The following is a 21,153-nucleotide window of genomic DNA, read 5'->3' as shown; positions in this document are numbered from 1 at the left end:
ATTAAATATGGAACACCTATGAGATGGATTTTTAGAGCAGCTTGTGTTTGAGCCCACTAGGGAAAAGGCAATTCAGGATTGGGTATTATGTACACATCCAGATTTTCTGAGAAAGCTTAAGGTAAAAGAATGCTTAGACAGTTATCATAATATGAAGGAATTCACCCTACTGTTTGAGAGGGAGAATCCTTGTCTTCTGTCATTCACATCCCCCATTATGAAATCTGCCCTTCACCTCCTGACTCCTCCAACTGGTTCCCCTCCATTACTACTACCGCCATCTGCCCTCCCTAATCCATGTTGCACCTTCCTGTCTCAGAAGATTACATGATCATCTACCTTTTTATCACTTCCCAGCATCTGCTGTTCCGACTCCCTACCTCACCTGGATCCACCCCCTCCCCTCTCCCTTTAATACTAGCTCTCTAACCTCTTCCCAGTCCTAATGAAGGGTCTTAACTTAAAACAGCCACTCTTCATTTCCCTTCAGAGATGTGCCTGACACACTGAGTTTCTCCAGAAGATTGTTATTTGCTCCAGATTCCAGCATCTGCTGTCTCTTGTGCTTCCTATTATAAATATGGACTATTTCCCCCCCTTTCACGTCATCTGAAGCCTCATAGCCCGCACTCTTGAAGCTCCTCCTGTTGTTTGATACTTTCGTTTTTGTGTGGAAGCATAACACCAGATGCTGTTGAGTTAATTATGGGTTGTAATATGACCATGACTTGATCTTATCCTCCAGGTGAAAAATTACAGATCTACAATGAATACAGATTACTTTTTTGGGGAGTGGGTGGAGTGGGATAAAATACCATTCATTTAAAAGTGTCAGATTTTTACCTCTCTCTGTTCTGTATAGTGTTTCTTCTCTACATCTTAAATGCTAAATGCTCTTTTAGAGTATTAGTTTAATGCTCAAATATTTTGTGATGTTACTATTACAATTAATTTTCTGAGGATTGACACCTTGTTTTGCTGAAGAGCTTAGCTCCTGTTAGGATCACCCGCAGCAGTGAGGTCAAGGGGAGGTCCCAGACAGAGAAGTCCAACCAAGACCTCAACAGTGGAGCTTGCAGAAGACCATAAAACCATAATGACACAAGAGCAGTAGGCCATTTGGCTGAGTCTGATACACCATTATCTTCCTTCTCCCCATAACTTTTTTGACATCCTAACCAAGAACCTATCAACGTGTGCCTTAAATATAATGAATTCCACAGATCAACCACTGGCTTAGAATTTCCTCCTCATCTCTGTTCAAAATGAATATCCCTCTATTCTGAGGCAGTGGCTTCTATTCTTAGATACACCCATTATTGGAAACATCCTCTCCACATCCACTCAAGGCCTTTCAGTATTCACTTTTTAATTCCACGTCTCATTCCCATTCTGATATATCAATCCATGGCCACCTCTATTGTCAAGATGAGGCCACACTCAGGTTGGAGGAACAACACCTTAAATTCAGTCTGAGTATCCTCTAACCTGATGGCATGAACATTGATTTCTCTAACTTCGTTAATGCCCCTCCTTCCCTTCTTACCCCATCCCTTATTTATTTCTCCTTTCTCTCTCTGTCCCTCTCACAATCACTCCTTGCCTGCTCTCCATCTTCCACTGGTGCTCCCCTCCCCCTTCTTTTCTCCTTAGGCCTCTTGTCCCATGATTCTCTGCATCCCTTCTCCAGATCTGTATCCCTTTTGCCAATCAACTTTCCAGCTCTTAGCTTCATCCCTCCCTCTCCTGTCTACTATTATTTCGGATTTCTCCTTCCCACTTTCAAATCTCTTACTATCTTTTCTTTCAGTTAGTCCTGATGAAGGGTCTCGGCCCAAAACGTTGACTGTACTTCCTATAGCTGCTGCCTGGCCTACTGTGTTCCACCAGCATTTTGTGTGTGTTGCTTGAATTTCCAGCATCTGCAGATTTCCTCATGTTTGCCTTTCAATATTTGATTGGTTTCAATGAGATCCACCCGCATTCTTCTAAACTCCAGTGAGTACAGGCCCATAGCCATCAAACATTCCTCATATTAACCCATTCATTCCCAGAATCATTCTCAAGAACCTCGTCTGGACCATCTGCAGTGCCAGCAAATCTTAGGTAAGGGGTTCAAAGCTGTTCACAAAATGCCAAATGTGGTCTGACCAATACCCGATAAAACCTCAGCATTATGTCCTTGCTCCTATATTCTAGTTCTCTTGAAATGAATGCTAATATTGCATTTGCCATTCCTTCATCACCAGATAACGTTTAGGAAATCATGTCCAAGGACTCCCAAGACCCTTAGCGCCTTGGAGTTTTGAATTTTCTCCCCAAACACACTCTGTATTTCAACTCTTTGCCTCCTGCCAGTCAGCCAATGTTCTGTCTATGCTTGTATCTTTCCTGTAATACCATGGGCTCTTAAACTTGTTAAACAGACCTGTACCAGGAGGGGGAATTTTTAGAGTGCCTATGAGATGGCATGTGATTGAGCCCACTCGGGGATCAGCTGTTCTGGACTGGATGTTGTGCAATGAACCAGAACTGATTAGAGAGCTTAAGATAAAGGAACACTCGGGGAAAGTGATAATGGTCTGATCGAATTCACCCTGAAATTTGAGATGGAGAAGCTAAAGTCAGATATATCAGTATTAACAGTAAAGGATATACAGGGGTATGATAGGGGAGTTGCCAGAATTGATTTGAAAAGAATACTGGTAGGGATGACAGCAGAGCAGCAATAGCTGGAATTTCTGGAAGCAATTCGGAAGGCAAGAGATACATATATCCCAAAGAGTAAAAAAGTATTTTAAAGAAAAGATGACACAACCTTGGCTAATGAGAAGCAAAGCCAACAAGAGGGCATATAACAGAAAGATAGTGGGAAGTTAGAGGATTCAAAAGCTTTTAAAACCAACAGAAGGCAACTAACAAAGTCATTAAGAAGATAAAGATGGAATACAAGAGTAAGCTAGTCAATAATATGAGGATACCAAAAGTTTCTTCTGATAAAGTGTAAAAGAGAGGCAAGAGTGGATATTGGACTGCTGGAAATTGATGTTGGAGAGGTAGTAATGGGGGACAAGAAATGGCGGGCAAACTGAGTAAGTATTTTGCATCAGTTTTCTCTATGGAAGGCACCAGTAGTATGTTGGAAGTTCTAGGTGTCAGGGGTCATGAAATGTGTGAAGTTACCATAACTAGAGAGAAGATTCTTGGGATTCTGAAAGGTCTGGAGCTAAATAAATAGATTGGTTTCTTCAAGAGAAAATCTCTTGACAAATCTTTTGAAATTATTTGAAGTAAGAATCAGTTGATGTCATCTGTTTCGATTTTCAGAAGGACTTTGACAAGGTGCCACACAGGCTGCTTAACAACACGCTACAAGCCTCTGGTATTACAGGAAAGATTCTAGCATGGCTAAAGCAGTGGCTGACTGGCAGGAGGCAAAGAGTAGGAACAAAGGGAGCCTTTTCTGGTTGGCTGCTGGTGACTAGTGGTGTTTCACAGGAGTCTGTGCTGGGACCGATTCTTTTTATGTTATACGTCAATGATTTGGTTAATGGAATTGATGGCTTTGTTGCAAAGTTTGCAGATAATATGAAGGTAGGCAGAGGGGCAGGTAATTCTGAAGAAGTAGAGAGGCTACAAAAGGACTTAAATTATGAGAATGGGCAGATGGCATACAGTGTCAGGAAGTGTATGGTCATGCACTTTGGTAGAAGAAATGAAAGGATTGACTATTTTCTAACTGGAGAGAGTGCAAAAACTGAGGCACAAAGGGACTTGGGAGTTCTTGTGCAGGATTCCCTAAAGGTTAATTTTCAGGTTGAGCTGTTAAGAAAGGCAAATGCAATGTTAGCATTCATTTCAAGAAGGCAATTTAAAAGCAAGGATGTAATGTTGAGACTTTATAAAACACTGTTGAGGCCTCACTTAGAGTATTGTGAGCAGTTTTGGGCCCTTATCTTAGAAACAATGTGCTGAAACTGGAGAGGGTTCAAAGGAGGGTCACGAAAATGATAACAGGATTGATCGGTTTGTCATATGAAGAGCATTTAATGGATCTGGGTCTGTCTTCACTAGAATTCAGAAGAATGAGGGTTGACCTCATTGAAATCTATTGAATGGTGCAAGGTGTTGATAGACTGGATGTGGAGAAGATGCTCCCTATGGTGGGAGAGTCTAAAATGAGAGCACAGCCTCAGAATAGAGGGGTATCCTTTTAGAATGGAGGCGAGGAGGAGTTTTTATCCAGATAGTGGTGAATCTATGGAATTAATTGCTACAGGCTGCTGTGGAGGCCAAGTCTTCAAGTACAGTATATTTAAGGCAGTTGATAGATTCTTGATTGATCAGGGCATGAAGGGATATGGGGAGAAGGGAGGAGAATGGGGCCAAGAGGAAAATTGGATCAGCCACAATGAAATGGCAGAGCAGACTTAATGGGCCAAATGGCCTATATCTGCTCCTATATTTTATATCTTATGTTATGGCACCTTGAAAGAGGCCTTCTGAAAATCCAAGTGAACATAATCACTGATTCTCCTTTGTTTATCCTGCCAGTTATTTCCTCAAATAATTCCAACAGACTTGTTGGGCAAGATTTCCCCTGAAGGAAATCACACAGATTTTGGCCAATTTTATCATGTGCCTCCAAGTACCCAAAACCTCATCTTTAACAATCGAATCCAACATCTTCCCAAACACTGAAGTCAGACTCACTGACCCATACTTTCCTTTCCATAAGACCGTAAGATATTGGAGCAGGGTTTCATTTGTAGTCTTCTCCGGTTTTAGCACGGCCTTTCTAAGATAAGGGGCCCAAAATGGCTTACAACACTCCAAGTGAGGCCTCACCAGTGCTTTATAAAGTTTCTTCTGCCACCCTGCCTTCTTAAAGATTGGAGTGACATTTGCAATTTTTCAGTACTCTTAAACCATTCCAGAATCTAATGATTCTTGAAAGATCATTACTAATGCTCCTGCATTCTCTTCAGCTACCTCTTTCAGAACCCTAGGGTGTATTCCATCTGGTTCAGGTGACTTATGTACCTTCAGACTTTTCAGCTTCCCAAGCACTTCTGCCCTTTGACACTCTCAGATTTCTGGCATACTGCTAATGCCTTCCACAGTGAAGTTTGATGCAAAATACTTAATAAGTTTGTTATGCATTTCGTTGGCTCCCAATACTACCTTTCTGGTGTCATTTTGCTGTTGTCCGATATCCACTCTCACTTCTATCTTTTGGAATTATCTATCTTACGACTTCCTCATTGCCTCCAGAAACCACAGCCATTGCTGTTCTGCTGTCATCCCTGTTAGTGTCCCCTACCAATCCACTTTGGGCATTTCCTCTTTCACCCCACTGTAATTCCCTTTAATATTGATACATAAAACTTTACCTTCTCCCTCTTGAACTGCAGGGTGAATTCTATCATATTATGATCACTGCCTCCTAAGGGTTCGTTTACCTTATGATCCCTAATCAAATCTGGTTCATTCCACAACACCCAATACAGGATTGCCTTTCTTCTAGTGGGCTCAACCACAAGCTGTTCCAAAAAGCCATCGCGTAGGCATTTTACAAATTCCCTCTCAGTTTCCGGCACCAACTGATTTTCCCAATCTACCTCTGTGTTGAAATCCCACATGACTATCATAGCATTGACCTTATTACATGCCTTTTCTATCTCCCATTATAATTTATATCCTACATACTGGTTACTGTTTGGAGGCCTGTATATAACTCACATCAGGGACTTTTTGCCCTTGCAGTTTCTTAACATCATACATCACAAGGATTTACCTCTTCCGATCTTATGTTACCTTTTTCTAAGGATTTGATTTCACTTTTTAATCAACAGAACCACCTAGCCCCCTTTGTCTACCTTGTGTCCTTTTGATACAATATGTATCCTTGGATGTTAAGCTCCCAAATATGACCTTCCTTCAGGCATGACGCAGTGATGCGCACAACGTCATACCCGCCAATCTCTAACTGTGCTACCAGATCGTCTTCCTTACTCCGTACACTGTGTGCATTAAAATATATCACCTTCAGTCCTGTATTTGTCACTTTTTTCAATTTTGCCCCATATTACACTTCAACTCATCCCATTGACTGCAATTATGCCCCATCTCCTGCCTGTCCTTTTTCCACAGGCTCACTACACAATGCATCCACTTGTATACCAACTACCTCATCCTCAGCCTCTCATTCATCTGTACTATCATCCTGTTCCTGCCCTGACTAGCAAATGGCACTGGGAGTAATCCAGAGACTACTCCCTTGGAGGTCCTGCTATTAGGTCTCTTCCTTCCTTATCTCACTGTGCAGGACGACTTTCTTCTTCTTACCTGTGCCAATGTGCACCAGAACCTCTGGCTGCTCATCCTCCCTCTTGAGAATCTTCTGCAGCTGCTCTGAGACATCCTGGACTCTAGCACCCGGGAGGCAACACACCATCCGATTGTGTATTTGTGGCAACAGAATCTTCTGTCTGTCCCTCTAACTATGGCTACCACTCTGTCTACCACCCTTCTCTGCTAAGCCTCAAAGCTGACCACAGTGCCACTTGGCTTGGCTGCTGCTGTGCCCTGATAAGAAGATGGTGACACATCACATCAGCAGTGAAAGCAGAAGAAACTGCAGCAGTGAAGGGTCCCGCAGTCATCTACATTTCACGCCACTGGACCATGACTGCAATCTGTCAAGAACCGTGTGGTGGCTGCTCATGCATCAGCCTCCCCACAAAGTCACTTGCAGACGTTCTCCAGAAAGGGAATCCACAACCTTTTTGGAGAACACCATACTCAACTACCATTACAAATTACAATTTTTGATTAAAAACTTGGGGAATGTAGGATATGGAAAGCTAATGTGAATTTTGAAGAAATTTTAAACTTATGCTAAATTTGTTTATTACAAGGTTATTGCCAGGACTTAAGGATCTGAGTTATAGGGAAAGGTTGAATAGGTTAGGACTTTATTCCCTAGAATGTAAAAGATTGAGGAAAGATTTCATGGATTTATACAAAATTGAGGGTATGAACAGGGTAAATGCAAGCAGGTTTTTCCCTTTGAGGTTGGTGAGACAAGAACTAGAGGTCGGGTTAAGGGTGAAAGATGAAATGTTTAAGGGGATCATGAGGGGCATCATCTTCACTCAGAGGATGGTGAGAGTGTGGAACAAGCAGCGCAAGTGGTGCATGTGGGGTTGATTTCAACATTTAAGAGAAATCTGGATAGGTGCATGGATGAGTTGGTTATTGAGGGCTGTGGTCTGGGTGCTGGTCAATGGGCCTAGGCAGGTCAATGATCTGGCATGGACTAGATGGGCTGAATGGCCTGTTTCTGTGCTGTAGTGTTCTAAGACTCCATTGTCAATTCCCGAGTGAAAAACATGCCTCGTATAAATACTGTCCATAATTACACAGTACACTGAGGTAGTACAAGGAAACATTATAGAATGCAGAATAATGGTAAACTGAAGAAGCTATAGAAGAAGCAGCAGAGGTGGGTGCAATTATAATTATACACACCTCTACAGGTACATTGTTAATAATAATAGCTTCATTTATATTGCACCTTTCATACATGAAGATGCAAGCTCAAAATGCAGATTTAGTTGCTCTTCATTTATCAGCTGTATTCTCCACTGTCAAAGCTCTAGCGACTGGAATACTTTCCCCAGTCCTCTTGAAAAGAACCACTAACAAAAATAAACCAGATCACCCCTTGGGGTTCCTCTACCGGACTCAGGAAGTCAGAGGCCTGATGTCTGTGAGTTCACTAGTCCAATGGAGGCTGGAAGTACGGAGATGTCCAGTCCTGGGGTCGGAGGACCGTCTGTAGGTGGATGGGAGGGAGGGAGGGAGGGAAAGGGGCTTGTTTTGCTGTTGTTTTGTTACTGTTGCTCTGCTGAACATTATGAGCACACTATGTTGGCACTGGAATGTGTGACCACACTTGGATGCTGCCCCCAGCATCTTCTTGGTTGTATTGGTTGTGAACACAAATGGCGTATTTCATTCTGTTATAAATAAATCTATCTGAATCTGAATCTCAATCAGTGACTAAACCTCCTCAGCTCCTGAAAGTTGGTGAGCAATTCACTTCACTCTGATATGAAGGATGCACAACTCCTCCTCCCTCCACATCATCCTCAGCATGGGTGTGTGCTGAGTCCATTGCTGCATACTCTGCTCACACATGATGGCATAGCCAAATGCCTGAGTAATCACATCATCGTTTACATGTGACACGGAAGTGGTGGGGTTCATCACCGACAATGATGAGATGGCCTACAGGGAGGAGGTGGAAGAGTTCAAGGCCTGCTGTCCGGCAAAAAAAACCTCTTCCTCATTGTCAACAAGACAAAGGAGATGGTTATTGACTTCAGGAGAGCTTGCACCACTCACACCCCTCAGCAGATCAGGGAACACCTGTGAAGATGGAAACAGGTTTAATGTTTCAGGTCAAAGAACCGTCATCAACCTAGGAAAAGTGAGAAATCAAACATAGTTTAAGTTGCAGAGAGGGGGCGGGGCAGAATGAACAGAGGAAATGTCTGTGATATAAAGAGAGATCACAGCCATTACCAGCGATATTTACCAGAAAATCAGGCGCAATATGGCCCTTGCAATTGTTCCACTTTTAGTATCTGCAATGTAGAAATTACTCCCGAGTATTGCTTTCAGTTCTGGTCACCGCATTATGGGAAGCTTTAGAGAGGGTGCTGAGCAGATTTACAAGGATGCTGCCTGGATTAGAGAGCATATTTTACAAGGGTAGATAGAGTGAGCTAGAGTTTTTCTCTTTGGAGTGAAGGAGGATGAGAGGTGATGATAGTGGTGTATAAGCTGACAAGAGCATAGATTGAGCAGACAGCCAGAGTCTTTTTCCAAGGGTGGAAGGGGCATAATTTTAAGGTGATTAGAGGATAGTATAGGGAAAGATGTCAGAGAGGTTTTTTTAACAAAGAGTGGTGGAGGTGAGAAATGCACTGCTGGGGTGGTGGGAGTGGTGGACACATTAGGAAGATTTAAAGAGACTCTTAGGCAGGGACATGGGTGAAAAAAAGTAGAAGGCTACAAGGGTTAGTTTAGTTTTAGATTGGCTTATCATCATGGGCCAAAGGGCCTGTACTCTTCTATGCTGTTCTATGTTTTATGTTCTGAAAAATTATACCATTCAAGATTTCAGAAGCTTGCTCATGACAAGAAACTGCGGAGATTTGTGAACACAACTCCCTCCCCTCTATGGATTCTGTCTAAACTTCTTGCTTCCTCAATAAAACAGCCAGCATAATCAAAGATCCCACCCACCCTGGGCATTTATTCTCCCCTCTCCCATTGGGAAGAAGGTACAAAAAGCTGAAAGCATGAGCCATCAGGCTCAAGGACAGCTTCTACCCTGCTGTTATCAGACTCTTGAACGATAAAATGGATTATTGACCTCACAATCCACCTTGCCCTGCACTTTCTCTGTAACACTCTGCAGTACTATTGTTCTACCTTAATGCACTGAATTTGATTTGATCTGTATGAAAAGTATGCAAGGTGAGTTTTGCATTGTATTTTGATTCATGTGATAATCATTAATAGCAATTCCATCTTTGACTATTTTCTCTTGAGTGCTGAAGGCTGAGGGGGACACCCAATGGCAGTTTATAAAATTATGAGAGGAATTGATAGAATGGACACCAGTATCTTTTACCCATTGTTGAAATATCTAATATCAGAGGGCATATACATTAATGTGAAGAGGGTAGGTTCAAAAGTGATTTGTGGGATAGATGTTTTGCACAGAGAGTGTGAGTACATTGGTTTACTATCGTTACATGTATCAAGGTGCAGTAAAAAACTTTGATCTGCATGCCATCCATACAGTGCATCACAACAGTGCATTGAGGTCATACAGGGGAAACAATTGCAGACTGCAGAATAGAGTGTTCCAGTTACAAAGAACACAGTACTATCTTGGTAGATGCAAATTAACTGATGAATCAGTTTGCTATTGTTACATGTACTGAAGCATAGTGAAAACCCTATTTTGCATGCTTTCTATCCTGATCAATTCATCACACAGGGCTGCGTTCTTATCCTCCTGCTCGACTCGCTTTACACTTATGATTGTGTGGCTCCAATGCCATATTGAAGTTTGCTGACAACACCACTGTTGTTGGTCAGATCAAAGGTGGTGACGCATCAGCAAATAGGAGGGGAATTGAAAACCATGCTGGGTGGTTCTGCAACGACAACCTCTGGACACAATATCAGCTGATGAGAGACTTCAGTCAGGGGAAACCAGAGGTTCATGAGTCAGTCCTCATCAGGAGATCAAAGGGACAGCCACTTTAAATTCCTTTGTGTTATCATTTCAGAGGACCTGTCCTGGGCTCAGCACATAAGTGCAATTATGAAGGAAGCACAACAGTGCTTCTACTTCCTTGAGTTTGTGAAGATTCAACATGACACTTTAACAAACTTTGATAGTGTGCTGGAGAGTATATTGACTTGTTGCATCACAGCCTGATATGGAAGCACCAATGTTCTTGAACGTAATATCCTACAAAAAGCAGTGGATGCAGCCCGATACATCACAGGTAGAGCCCTCCCCTCCATTGTGCACGTCAACATGAAGCATTGTCTCAGGAATGCAACATCCGTTTCACTGCTGCCATCAGGAGGGAGGTACAGGAGCCTCAGGACTCACACCACCCAGTTCAGCAACAGCCATTACCCCTCAACAATCAGGCTCCAGATCCACTTAAGGAAGGATACACTTGTCATAAAGGGAGTTCAACAAAGATTCACTACTCTGATTCCAAGGATGGATGGTTTGCTATATGAGGAGGAATTGACAAGACCAAGCCCGCATTCACGAGAGTTTATAAGAATCAAATCAGCTTATGAAACTTGTAAAAAAATCATTGAAAGTTTAAAAGGATGGATGCATTAGGGTTAGAGATCAGTCTCAGAATAAGATGTAGCTTGTTTCGTACTTAACAGGTGTTGGTGAATCTGTGAAAGTTTCTATCCAAAAGAGCTGTCGAGTTATTAAATTTGTTTAAAAACAGGGATGGATAAACGTCTAAATAAGAAGGAAATTGTGGATTCGGGGGTGGGAAAGGAAAGCAATGTTCAGGTAAAAGATCAGCTTCAGTTTGATCAATGGCAGAATAAGCTTGAAGAACCAAGTGGCCAAATACTGAAATGAGTCCCAACCAAAGAGGCTGCTTTGCCAAAAATGATGCCCTAAGAACACAAGCAACAGGAAAAGCAGGCCACCGAGCCTCTCAATTTTCACCATTATTCAGTAATATGGCTGAATCTGACTTCCTACCTTTTCACCATAACCCTTGACTCTCCTTCAGTCAAAACACCATCTATGTGAGACCTGAATATCATTAATTTTTTCTGCCTTTACAGCTCACTAGAGTACTCCAAAGATAACAACCCACAGAAGAAATCTTCCTCATCTCCACCCAATTCTGAATTTTTGCCCCAAGATCTGGAGTCCTGCAAGAGGGGAAATGTCTTTTTAGCATTTACCCATTGAACACACTTAGAATTTGTTTTTGTTAGATGCCTCCTCACTTTTCTAAATCACCATACCAATCTGTCTGCCCTTGGCCTTCTCCATTGCTATGGAATGGCCAAATTCAATTTAGAATAACATTTTTTGACCCAAAAGTTTGAAAATTTAGTTTTCCATTTTCAGCTAACCCAACCATCACCCCCAGTACTCTCCTAAAACACACACTCATCTCTCAGTTTAGTTTTCTTCTCTTTTTGTTCAGCACTGCCTTCTCCCTCTCTATGTGCCTGGTTCAACTGGAACTTCATCCCTTCTCCATCTGCTTCTCCTTCACCACAGGAAGGATGTGGAAGCCATGGAAAGGGTGCAGAGGAGATTTACAAGGATGTTGCCTGGATTGGGGAGCATGCCTTATGTGAATAGGTTGAGTGAATTTGGCCTTTTCTCCTTGGAGTGATGGAGGATGAGGGGTGACCTGATAGAGGTGTATAAGATGATGAGAGGCATTGATCGTCTGGATAGTCAGAGGCTTTTTCCCAGGGCTGAAATGGTTGCTACAGGAGCACACAGGTTTAAAATGCTGGGGAGTAGGTAAAGAGGAGATGTCAGGGGTAAGTGTTTTACTCAGAGAGTGGTCAGTGTGTGGAATGGGCTGCCGGAAACAGTGGTGGAGATGGATACCATAGGGTCTTTTAAGAGACTTTTGGATAGGCACATGGAGCTTAGAAAAATAGAGGGCTACAGGTAAGCCTAGCAATTTCTGAGGTAGGGACATGTTCGGCACAACTTGTGGGCCGAAGGGCCTGTATTGTGCTGTAGGTTTTCTATGTTTCTAACTTAGCTCAACTTCACTTGCCTCATCATTGAAATGTTCCCACAGCCTATAGACTCACTTTCAAGGACTCTTCATCTCATGTTCTCTATATTTATTGCTTATTTATTTATTATTATTGTTTCTTTCTTTTTACACTTACACAGTTTGTTGTCTTATGCCCAGGCTGGTGTGGTCTTTTATTGATTCTATTATGGTTAGAGTCATGGAGAAGAACAGCATAGAAACAGGCCCTTCAGTTCATCTATCCCAGGACAAAGCAATTTAAACTGCCTACTCCCATCGACCTACACCGGGGCCCATAGCCCTCCATACCCCTACTATCCATGTACCTATCTAAACTTCTCTTAAACACTGAGATCAAGCTCGCATGCACCACTTGTGCCAGTAGCTCATTCCACACTCTCACCACCCTCTGGGTGAAGAAGTTTCCTCTCATGTTCATCCTAAACTTTTCACCTCTCACCAGTAAGCCATGATCTTTGGTTGTAGTCCCACCCAACCTCAGTGGAAAAAGCCTGCTTGGATTTACCCTATCTATACCCTTCATAATTTTATATACTGTGCCTCTATCAAATCTCCTCTCAATCTTCTGCGTTCCTAAGAATACAGTCCTAACCTGTTCAATCTTTCCTCCAGACCCGGCAACATTCTCATAATATTTCTCTGCATTCCTTCAATCTTATTTACTCTTTCCTGTAGGTAGGTGACCAAAGCTGCACACAGTACTCAGAAATTAGGCCTCACCAATGTCTTATACAACTTCAACATAACATTCCATCTACTGTACCCAGTACATTGATCTATGAAGGCCAAGGTGCCAAAAGCTTGCTTTATGACCCTATCTACCTATGACCTACTTTCAATGAATTATGGACCTGTATTTCAAGACCCCTTTGTTCTAAACACTCTTCAGTGCCCTACTGTTCACTGTTTAAAACCTCTCACTTGGGTACATTAAATTCCATCTGCCAATTTTTGGCCCATTTTTCCAGCTGATGCAGATCCCTCGGGAAGCCATGAAAGCCTTCCTCACTGTTCACTACACCCTCAATCTTAGTGTCATCTGCAAATTCGCTGATCCAGTTTACCATATTATCATCCAGATCATTGATACAGATGACAAACAACAAGGGACCCAGCACCGATCTAAGTGACACACCATGCGACAGGCCTCCATTCAGAGAGACAACTCTCTACTACCACTCTCAGGTTTCTCCCACAAAGCTAACATCTAATCCAATTTACTACCTCATCCCGAATGCCGAGCGAATGAACCTTCTAGACCAGCCTTCCATGCAGAACCTTGTCAAATGCCTTACTAAAGCCTATGCTGACAACATCCACTGCCTTGCCTTCATCCACTTTCCTGGTGACTTCCTTGAAAGACTTTTTAAGATTGATTATACATGACCTACTATGCATGAAGCAGTGCCGACTATCCTTAATCAGTCCATGTCTATCCAAGTACATATGTATATGGTCCCATATAACCATATAACAATTACAGCACGGAAACAGGCCATCTCGGCCCTTCTAGTCCATGCCGAACACTTATTCTCACCTAGTCCGACCGACCTGCACTCAGCCTATAACCCACCATTCCTTTCCTGTCCATATACCTATCCAATTTTTAAAAAAATGACAATATTGAACCTGCCTCTACCACTTCTACTGGAAGCTCGTTCCACACAGCTACCACCCTCTGAGTAAAGAAGTTCCCCCTCGTGTTACCCCTAAACGTTTGCCCCTTAACTCTTAACTCACGTCCTCTTGTTTGAATCTCCCCTACTCTCAATGGAAAAAGCCTATCCATGTCAATATCTATCCCCCTCATAATCTTAAATACCTCTATCAAGTCCCCCTCAACCTTCTACGCTCCAAAGAATAAAGACCTAACTTGTTCAACCTTTCTCTGTAACTTAGGTGCTGAAACCCAGGTAACATTCCAGTAAATCTCCTCTGTACTCTCTCTATTTTGTTGACATCGTTCCTATAATTAGAATACCTATATGGAATACCTTCCAATAATTTTCCCACAAACAATGTCAGGCTCACGAGGCTATAATTTCTTGGTTTATGTTTAGAGCCTTTTTTTTAAACAGCAGAACAATATTGGCTGTGCTCCAATCCTCTGGTTGAATGCCCAGGCTGGTGCAATCTTTCATTGATTCTATTATGGTTGGAGTCATACAGTCGTAGAAAAGTACAGTACAGAAGCAAGAAGGATCAGGTAATGAGTTTCAAGGTCATAACAAGGTAGACCGTGAGATCAGGAGTCCATCATCAAGAGGTGAATGGTACCTGGAATAGTTTACCAAAGGTGGTAGCGGAGGTGATTTAGAGGCTCTTAGGTAGAAACATGTTAGTTCAGGGAATGGATGGATGTGGACCTTGCCATACCCCTTGGCAGAAGGGATTAGTTTAGTTAAGCATTTCATAAAACATGGAACAATATAGGCCCTGCAGCTCACCAGGTTGTGGCATGTTGATACCAAGATCAGCCTAACCCCTTCCTCCCACATAGCCCTCCATTTTTCTTTCATCTATGTGCCTATCAAAGCCGTTTAAATGTCCCTAATGTATCTCCAATCCACCCCCCCAGCAGCACATTCCACAGACCCGCCACTCTCTGTGTAAAATGCTTACCTCTGACATCTTCCCCTGTACGTTCCTCCAATCACCTAAAATTTATGTCCTTTGCTAATCCCTTTTCTCCTCTCATATTTTCTGTTCCCTTTCAAACAAGATGAGGAGGAATTTCTTTAGCCAGAGGGTGGTGAATCTGTGGAATTCATTGCTACAGATAACTGTGAAGGCCAAGTCATTTAAAGCAGAACCTGATTGGCTCCTGATTAATAAGGGCATTAAAGGTTACGGGGAGAAAGCAGGAGAATGGGGTTGAGAGGATGATAACATTTGTTTGGATACTGAGAAAAATTGAGTGAGGTACTTAATGAGTACTTCGCTTCACTATTTACTACGGAAAAGGATGTGGAGGACCAGGAGATCCGCGCTGAGTGTATAAATAGATTAGGGCATTTAGAGGTCAAAGAGGAAGATGTATTGGGCCTCTTATTGAGTGTTAAGGTTGATAAATACCCAGGGCCTGATGGGATTTACCCCAATTTATTGACAGAGGCAAGAGATGAGATTGCTGGGGCCCTGACCAGTATCTTCCTATCCTCTCTAGCCACAGGCGAGGTCCCAGAGGACTGGTGAGTAGCTGATGTTGTCCCTCTATTTAAGAAGGGAACAAGGGAAACTATAGACTGGTGAGTCTTGGAATTATAGACTGGTGAGTCTCATGTCATTTGTAGGGAAATTGCTGGAGAAAATTCTTATGCATAGAATATATGAGCATTTGGAAACACATGGCCTAATCAGGGAGAGCCAACCTAGCTTTGTGCAGGGCAGGTCGTGTCTTACCAAATTGATTGAGATTTTTGACAAGGTGACGAGAGAGAATGATGAGGGTAGGGCAGTGGATATTGTCTACTATGGATTTTAGAAAGGCATTTGACTAAGTTCCGCATAGGAGGCTAACCAAGAAGATTAAAATGCATGTGGTCCCTGGTGAATTGGCTGTTTCAATTCAGAACTGGCTTGTGCATAGAAGACAAAGGCTAGTGGTTGAAGGGACTTAATAGTGGCGGTGTTCTGCAGGGATCTGTGCTGGGACCTCTGCCATTTGTGATGTATATAAACGAGCTGGATGAAAATGTAGATGGGTGGGTTAGTAAGTTTGCAGATGATACTAAGATTGGTGGAGTTGTGGATAGTGTAGAAGTAGGCAAATGATATAGCACGATATAAACCAGTTACAGATATGGGCAGAGAAGTGGCAAATGCAGTTTAATCCAGGTAAATGTGAGGTGTTTCACCTCAGTAGGGCAAGTGCAAGGAGGCAGCACACTGTTAAGCGCAAGATCCTGAACAGTGTTGCTGAGCAGAGATCCTGGGATTGAAGTTCATAGCTCCCTGAAAGTGGCCACACAGGTCATAAGATGGTTAAAAATGGCTTACACAATGCTCGTTTTCTATTAGTTGTGGCATTGATTTCAAAAGTCAGGAGGTTATTTTGCAACTTTATAAAACTCTGGTTAGGCCACATCTGGAGTTTTGCATACGGTTCTGGTTGTCCCACTATAGGGAGGATGTTGAGGCTTTGGAGAGGGTGCAGAAAAGGTTTACCAGGATGCTGCCTGGCTTAGAGGGCATGTGCTATTATGAGATAAACTAGGGTTGTTTTCTCTGGAGCGTCAAAAGCTGAGGGGAGATCTGATAGAGGTTTATAAGATTATGAGAGGCATAGATTGAGTAGACAGGGAGTATCTGTTTCCCAGGGTTGAAAGGTCTAATACCAGAGGGCATGCATTGAAGGTGAGAGGGGTATGTTCAAAGGGAATGTGAGGAGTAAGTTTTTTTCTCAAAGAGTGGTGGATGCCTGGAATGTGCTGCCTGGTATGGTGGTGGTGGTGGCATATACATTGGAGGCTTTTAAGACATGTTTAGATAGGCACATAGATGTAAGGAAAATGGAGGGATATGGCCCTTGTGTAGATAGGAGGCATTAGTGTTTGGGTGTTTTTGATTTGCTTTTTAGCTGTTTCAGTACAACACTGTGGGTCAAATGGCCTGTTCCTCTACTGTACTGTTCAATATTATAAATCAGCTATGTCCTGAATGGCGGAGCAGACTTGATGGCCCGAATGGCCTAATTCTGATCCTACGTCTTAAGGTCTCATCTCATTCCTAGTTTAATCAGTTCAACACAAAATTTTGGGCCGAATGGCCTGTCCGAACACTGCAGGTTGTAAATTAAACAGAGGCAGGATTTCTGTGCTGCCACGAGGCTGCCCTTGCTGTCTTCTCCAGCTTTGTACAGCTGCTTTCAATCTTGAGAGGTAACGCTGAGAGAGGGCTGTAAGCTACTCGTGGCATGTCTACGTATGTAATAACAATGCTGAGAGCTGAAATATGCTAGATATTGTTGCTAATACTGCTAACGGGGACTCATCTAGAGAAACTTTTACCTTTGTATTTCCTTAAGAAGTATTTTCAGCGTCTGTGGAGTGAAATGTGGGTGAAGCCTTTCGAAATGTGTTACCAGTCCAAAAAGGCTGATTGTGGATTATTTTCCTGGAGTTTCTCTTTGTTTCTCTTGCTCTGGATAGTCTTGCTCTTCCCCAGTCACCCTGAAGCTTTCCCTACGTGGAAGATTGAGCTGGTAAGAGTGAGTTTTACAAAAATTTGGCCAGAGAAGTAAACTATTAATCTATTTACAGAAAGGAAGTGTTAATATTCCCTTTGGGGAAAACTATAACATCGATATTGAGGAATTATACAATTTGATTTAAAGTTTGTATAACTGCTTTGATATATTTAGGGTGTTACAGTAGGATAGTAGTGTGACACTACTACAATTCAGGGCACTTGGTGTTTGGAGTTCAATTCCGGCACTGACTGTAAGGAGTTTGTACGTTCTTCCCATGACCACGTGGGTTTCCTCCCACAGGCCAATGATATTCGAGGAGGTTAATTGGTCATTGTACATTGTCCTGTGATTAGGCTACTGTTAAATTTGTGGGTTGCTGGGTGATGCAGCTCATTTGGATAGGTACGAGGATGGGAAGGTAGGCAGAGCTATCTTCTGGACTCAGCGGAATCATAGATAGGCTGAATTGGAAAGGTGGTGCTGAGAGCATATTGAAGCAGCAAGTGGGAGTGAGGAATCACCCAATGTTTGGATGATTTAAGCCCCTGACCAGGTCAGTGTGTCAGGGCTGGAGGTGAGGGATGGGTTGGTTCAGCTCACTACTCTGTGACGTTTACTCGGCCCTGCGCTGAACGGGGGCCGTAGCTTCATGTCTGTGGATGCACTCATTTTTCGTTTGCATGACTTGTTTTTTTTTTCTCTCTCTCTCTACACATTGGGTGTTTGACTGTCTTCTTTTTTTAATGGGTTCTTTTGGATTTCTGTGTTTTGTGGCTGCCTGTAAGGAGACCAATCTCAAGGTTGTATATAGTATACATACTTTGATGATAAATGGACTTTGAACTTGCTCAGGGTTGGTTCTGTGCGGTAGTGCTCTATGACAATATGACTATTTTAATGACCAGGATAAATCCCCCTCTGCTAAAAAGTTATGTTATTTTACACCATAAGACATAGGAGCAGAATTAGGCCATTCAGCCCATTGAGACTGCTACACCATTCCATCATGGCTGATTTATTATTCCTCTCAACCCCACTCTCCTGCCTTCTCCCTATAACCTTTGATGCCCTAACTAATCACAAACCTATCAATCTCCACTTTAAATATATCCAATAACTTGACCTCCACAGCTGTCGGTGATAATAAATTCTACAGATTCACCACCCCTGGCTAAAGAAATTCCTCCTCATCTCTGTTCTAAAGTGCTGCCCTTCTATCCTGAGGCTCTGCCTTCTGGTCCTATACTCCCCCAGTATTGGAAGCATTCTCTCCATGTCCACTCTATCTAGACCTTTCAATATTCGATAGGTTTCAATCCCACCTTATTCTCTAAACTCAGTGAGTACAGGCCCAGAACCATCAAACGGTCCTCATAAGTTAACCCTTTCATTCTAAGGACCATTCTCATGAATCTCCTCAGGTCCTCTACAATGCCAGCACATTCTTTATTGGGTAAGGGGCCTAAAACTGCTCATAATAACTCTCCAATATTCTCTGTGTCTTCCACAATTTTTTTTTTTCAATGACGAAGCCTAGAATTTCAATAAAATAGTAGTAAATCCTAGGAGGAAAAAAATTACAGTGATTTTCAAGGTTGGACGTTTTTGTTTTACTGAATTTTCCTTGATCACCCTTCTTAATTACAAACAGTTGGATTAAGAATCAATTATTATGCAAGAGGGTATCAGAATGTTTATCACAGTATAGTCACCAGCCTCCCCTATATCGACTCTTGCTACATCTGTGCAAAGCAGCCAAAATAATCAAAGACACCTCCCACCCCGGCCTTACTCTCCTCCCCACTCCCATTGCACAGAAGATACAAAGCCTTGGAAGCACATATTACCAGGCTCAATGACAGCTTCTCTGCCACTGTTACAAAATTCTTGAATGGAATCTTGTACGATTGATCTCTCTGTCTACCTCCTCAAGGTCTTTGTACCTTATTTGTTTACCTGTTTTGCAAAAGAACATTGAGGTGGCAGAGGGGGAGAAAACAATGACTTGCAGAGTATTTTGTTACAGTTGCCAAGGAAGTTCAGTGCAGGTAAATCGTAGGTACAAAGCCATGATGAGGTCAGGAGTCCATCTTATTGTCCAGGGGAACTGTCTTATACTGTCCTTAAGCCTGGTGGTCTGTGCTTTCAGGCTTTTGTATCTTCAGCGTAATGGGAGACGGGAGACGACCATAAGAGCTGTGAAAAATGCAGCTGAGAACATCACAAATGCCAGCCTTCCCTCCATGGACTCAGTCTACACATCTTGCTTGGTAAATTAGTCGACATAAACCAAAAGATTTCACCCACTCCAGAGATTCTCTCTTCTCCCCCCTCCCATTGGGTAGAAGACACAAAAGCCTGAAAGCATGTACCACCAGGATCAAGGACAGCTTCTATCACACTGCTATAAGACTACACTTGTACGATAAGATGGACTCTGGATTTCACAACTGACCACCCTATTTTCTTCGGCAACACGAGTGAATCTGCAGATGCTGGAAATAAAAAAAAAAAAAAAACGAAATGCTGGCAGAACTCAGCAGACCCTTCCTGATGAAGGGTTTCGGCCCGAAACCTCGTTATTACCTCCTCCCGTAGATGCTGTCTGGCCTGCTGAGTTCTGCCAGCATTTCGTGTTTTTTTATTTACCCTATTTTCCTCCTACACTACACTTTTTCTTTACTCTGCATTTTGTTATGAATTTTTCTTTTGTACTACCGCAGTGTACCAATGTACGGATGGCAAACAAACAAAAGCTTTTCACTGAAATTCATAGAATCGTAGAGCAATACAGCACTGATACAAATCCTTCAGCCCACCTGGTCCGTACCAACCAGGTCACCCAGCCAGCTCGTCTCAATTTCCAGCATTTGGCCCATATCCCTCCAGCCCCACATCTCCTTACACAGGTACAATGTATCTCAGCACGTGGGACAGTAATAAACCAGTTACCACTGATCCCCTTTCCCAGTTTGCCGGCACAGTGTGGAAGAGTGGAGGAGACAGTGTGAAGGAGCTTGGAGATGAGACTAATTGTTGGTGTCAAGCTACGTACAGTTAACATTACCATAGCCAGCGTCACGGCGTGACTTTGGTTAATGACAGGTTTTGGATGCACAAGAATAACTCAAGTTGTTGAGCAGGATTTCTTAAAGTTCAAAAGTTCAAAGTAAATTTATTATCAAAGTATGTATAGGTTACCATATAGAAACATAGAAACAGAGAAAACCTACAGCACAATACAGGCCCTTCAGCCCACAATGCTGTGCTGAACAAGTCCTTATCTTAGAAATTACCTAGGGTTACCCATAATCCTCTATTTTTCTAAGCTCCATGTACCTATCTAAGAGTCTCTTAAAAGACCCTATCGTATCCGCCTCCACCACCGTCATCGGCAGCCCATTCCATGCACTCACCACTCTCTGCATAAAAAACTTACCCTGACATCTCCTCTGTATCTACTTCCAGGCACCTTAAAACTGTGTCCTCTCATGTTAGCCATCTCAGCCCTAGGAAAAAGCCTCTGACTATCCACACGATCAATGCCTCTCATCATTTAATATACCTCTA

General features: G+C 42.6%; 1 protein-coding gene across 5 annotated transcripts in view; it reads left to right on the top strand.

Annotated features, from left to right (window-relative positions):
* Positions 1–17,264: 17,264 nt before the first annotated feature.
* mmp23bb (matrix metallopeptidase 23bb) overlaps positions 17,265–21,153 on the top strand; it is a 53,938-nt gene continuing 50,049 nt past the window's right edge. For 4 of the 5 annotated variants that reach the window (XR_012098460.1, XM_073041672.1, XM_073041671.1 and 1 more), the window contains exon 1: positions 17,333–17,595. Coding sequence is in view for 3 of the 5 variants with exons in the window: in XM_073041672.1 (XP_072897773.1) it covers positions 17,446–17,595 (150 nt within the window). In the remaining 2 variants the exon portion in view is untranslated. The other variant, XM_073041673.1, reaches the window with a different exon arrangement.

The sequence above is a fragment of the Hemitrygon akajei genome, chromosome 3 (assembly GCF_048418815.1).
Source record: "Hemitrygon akajei chromosome 3, sHemAka1.3, whole genome shotgun sequence".
NCBI classification, from domain to species: Eukaryota; Metazoa; Chordata; class Chondrichthyes; order Myliobatiformes; family Dasyatidae; genus Hemitrygon; species Hemitrygon akajei.
Note: the sequence above shows the minus strand (reverse complement) of the source record. Positions and strands in the feature narration are given on the sequence as shown.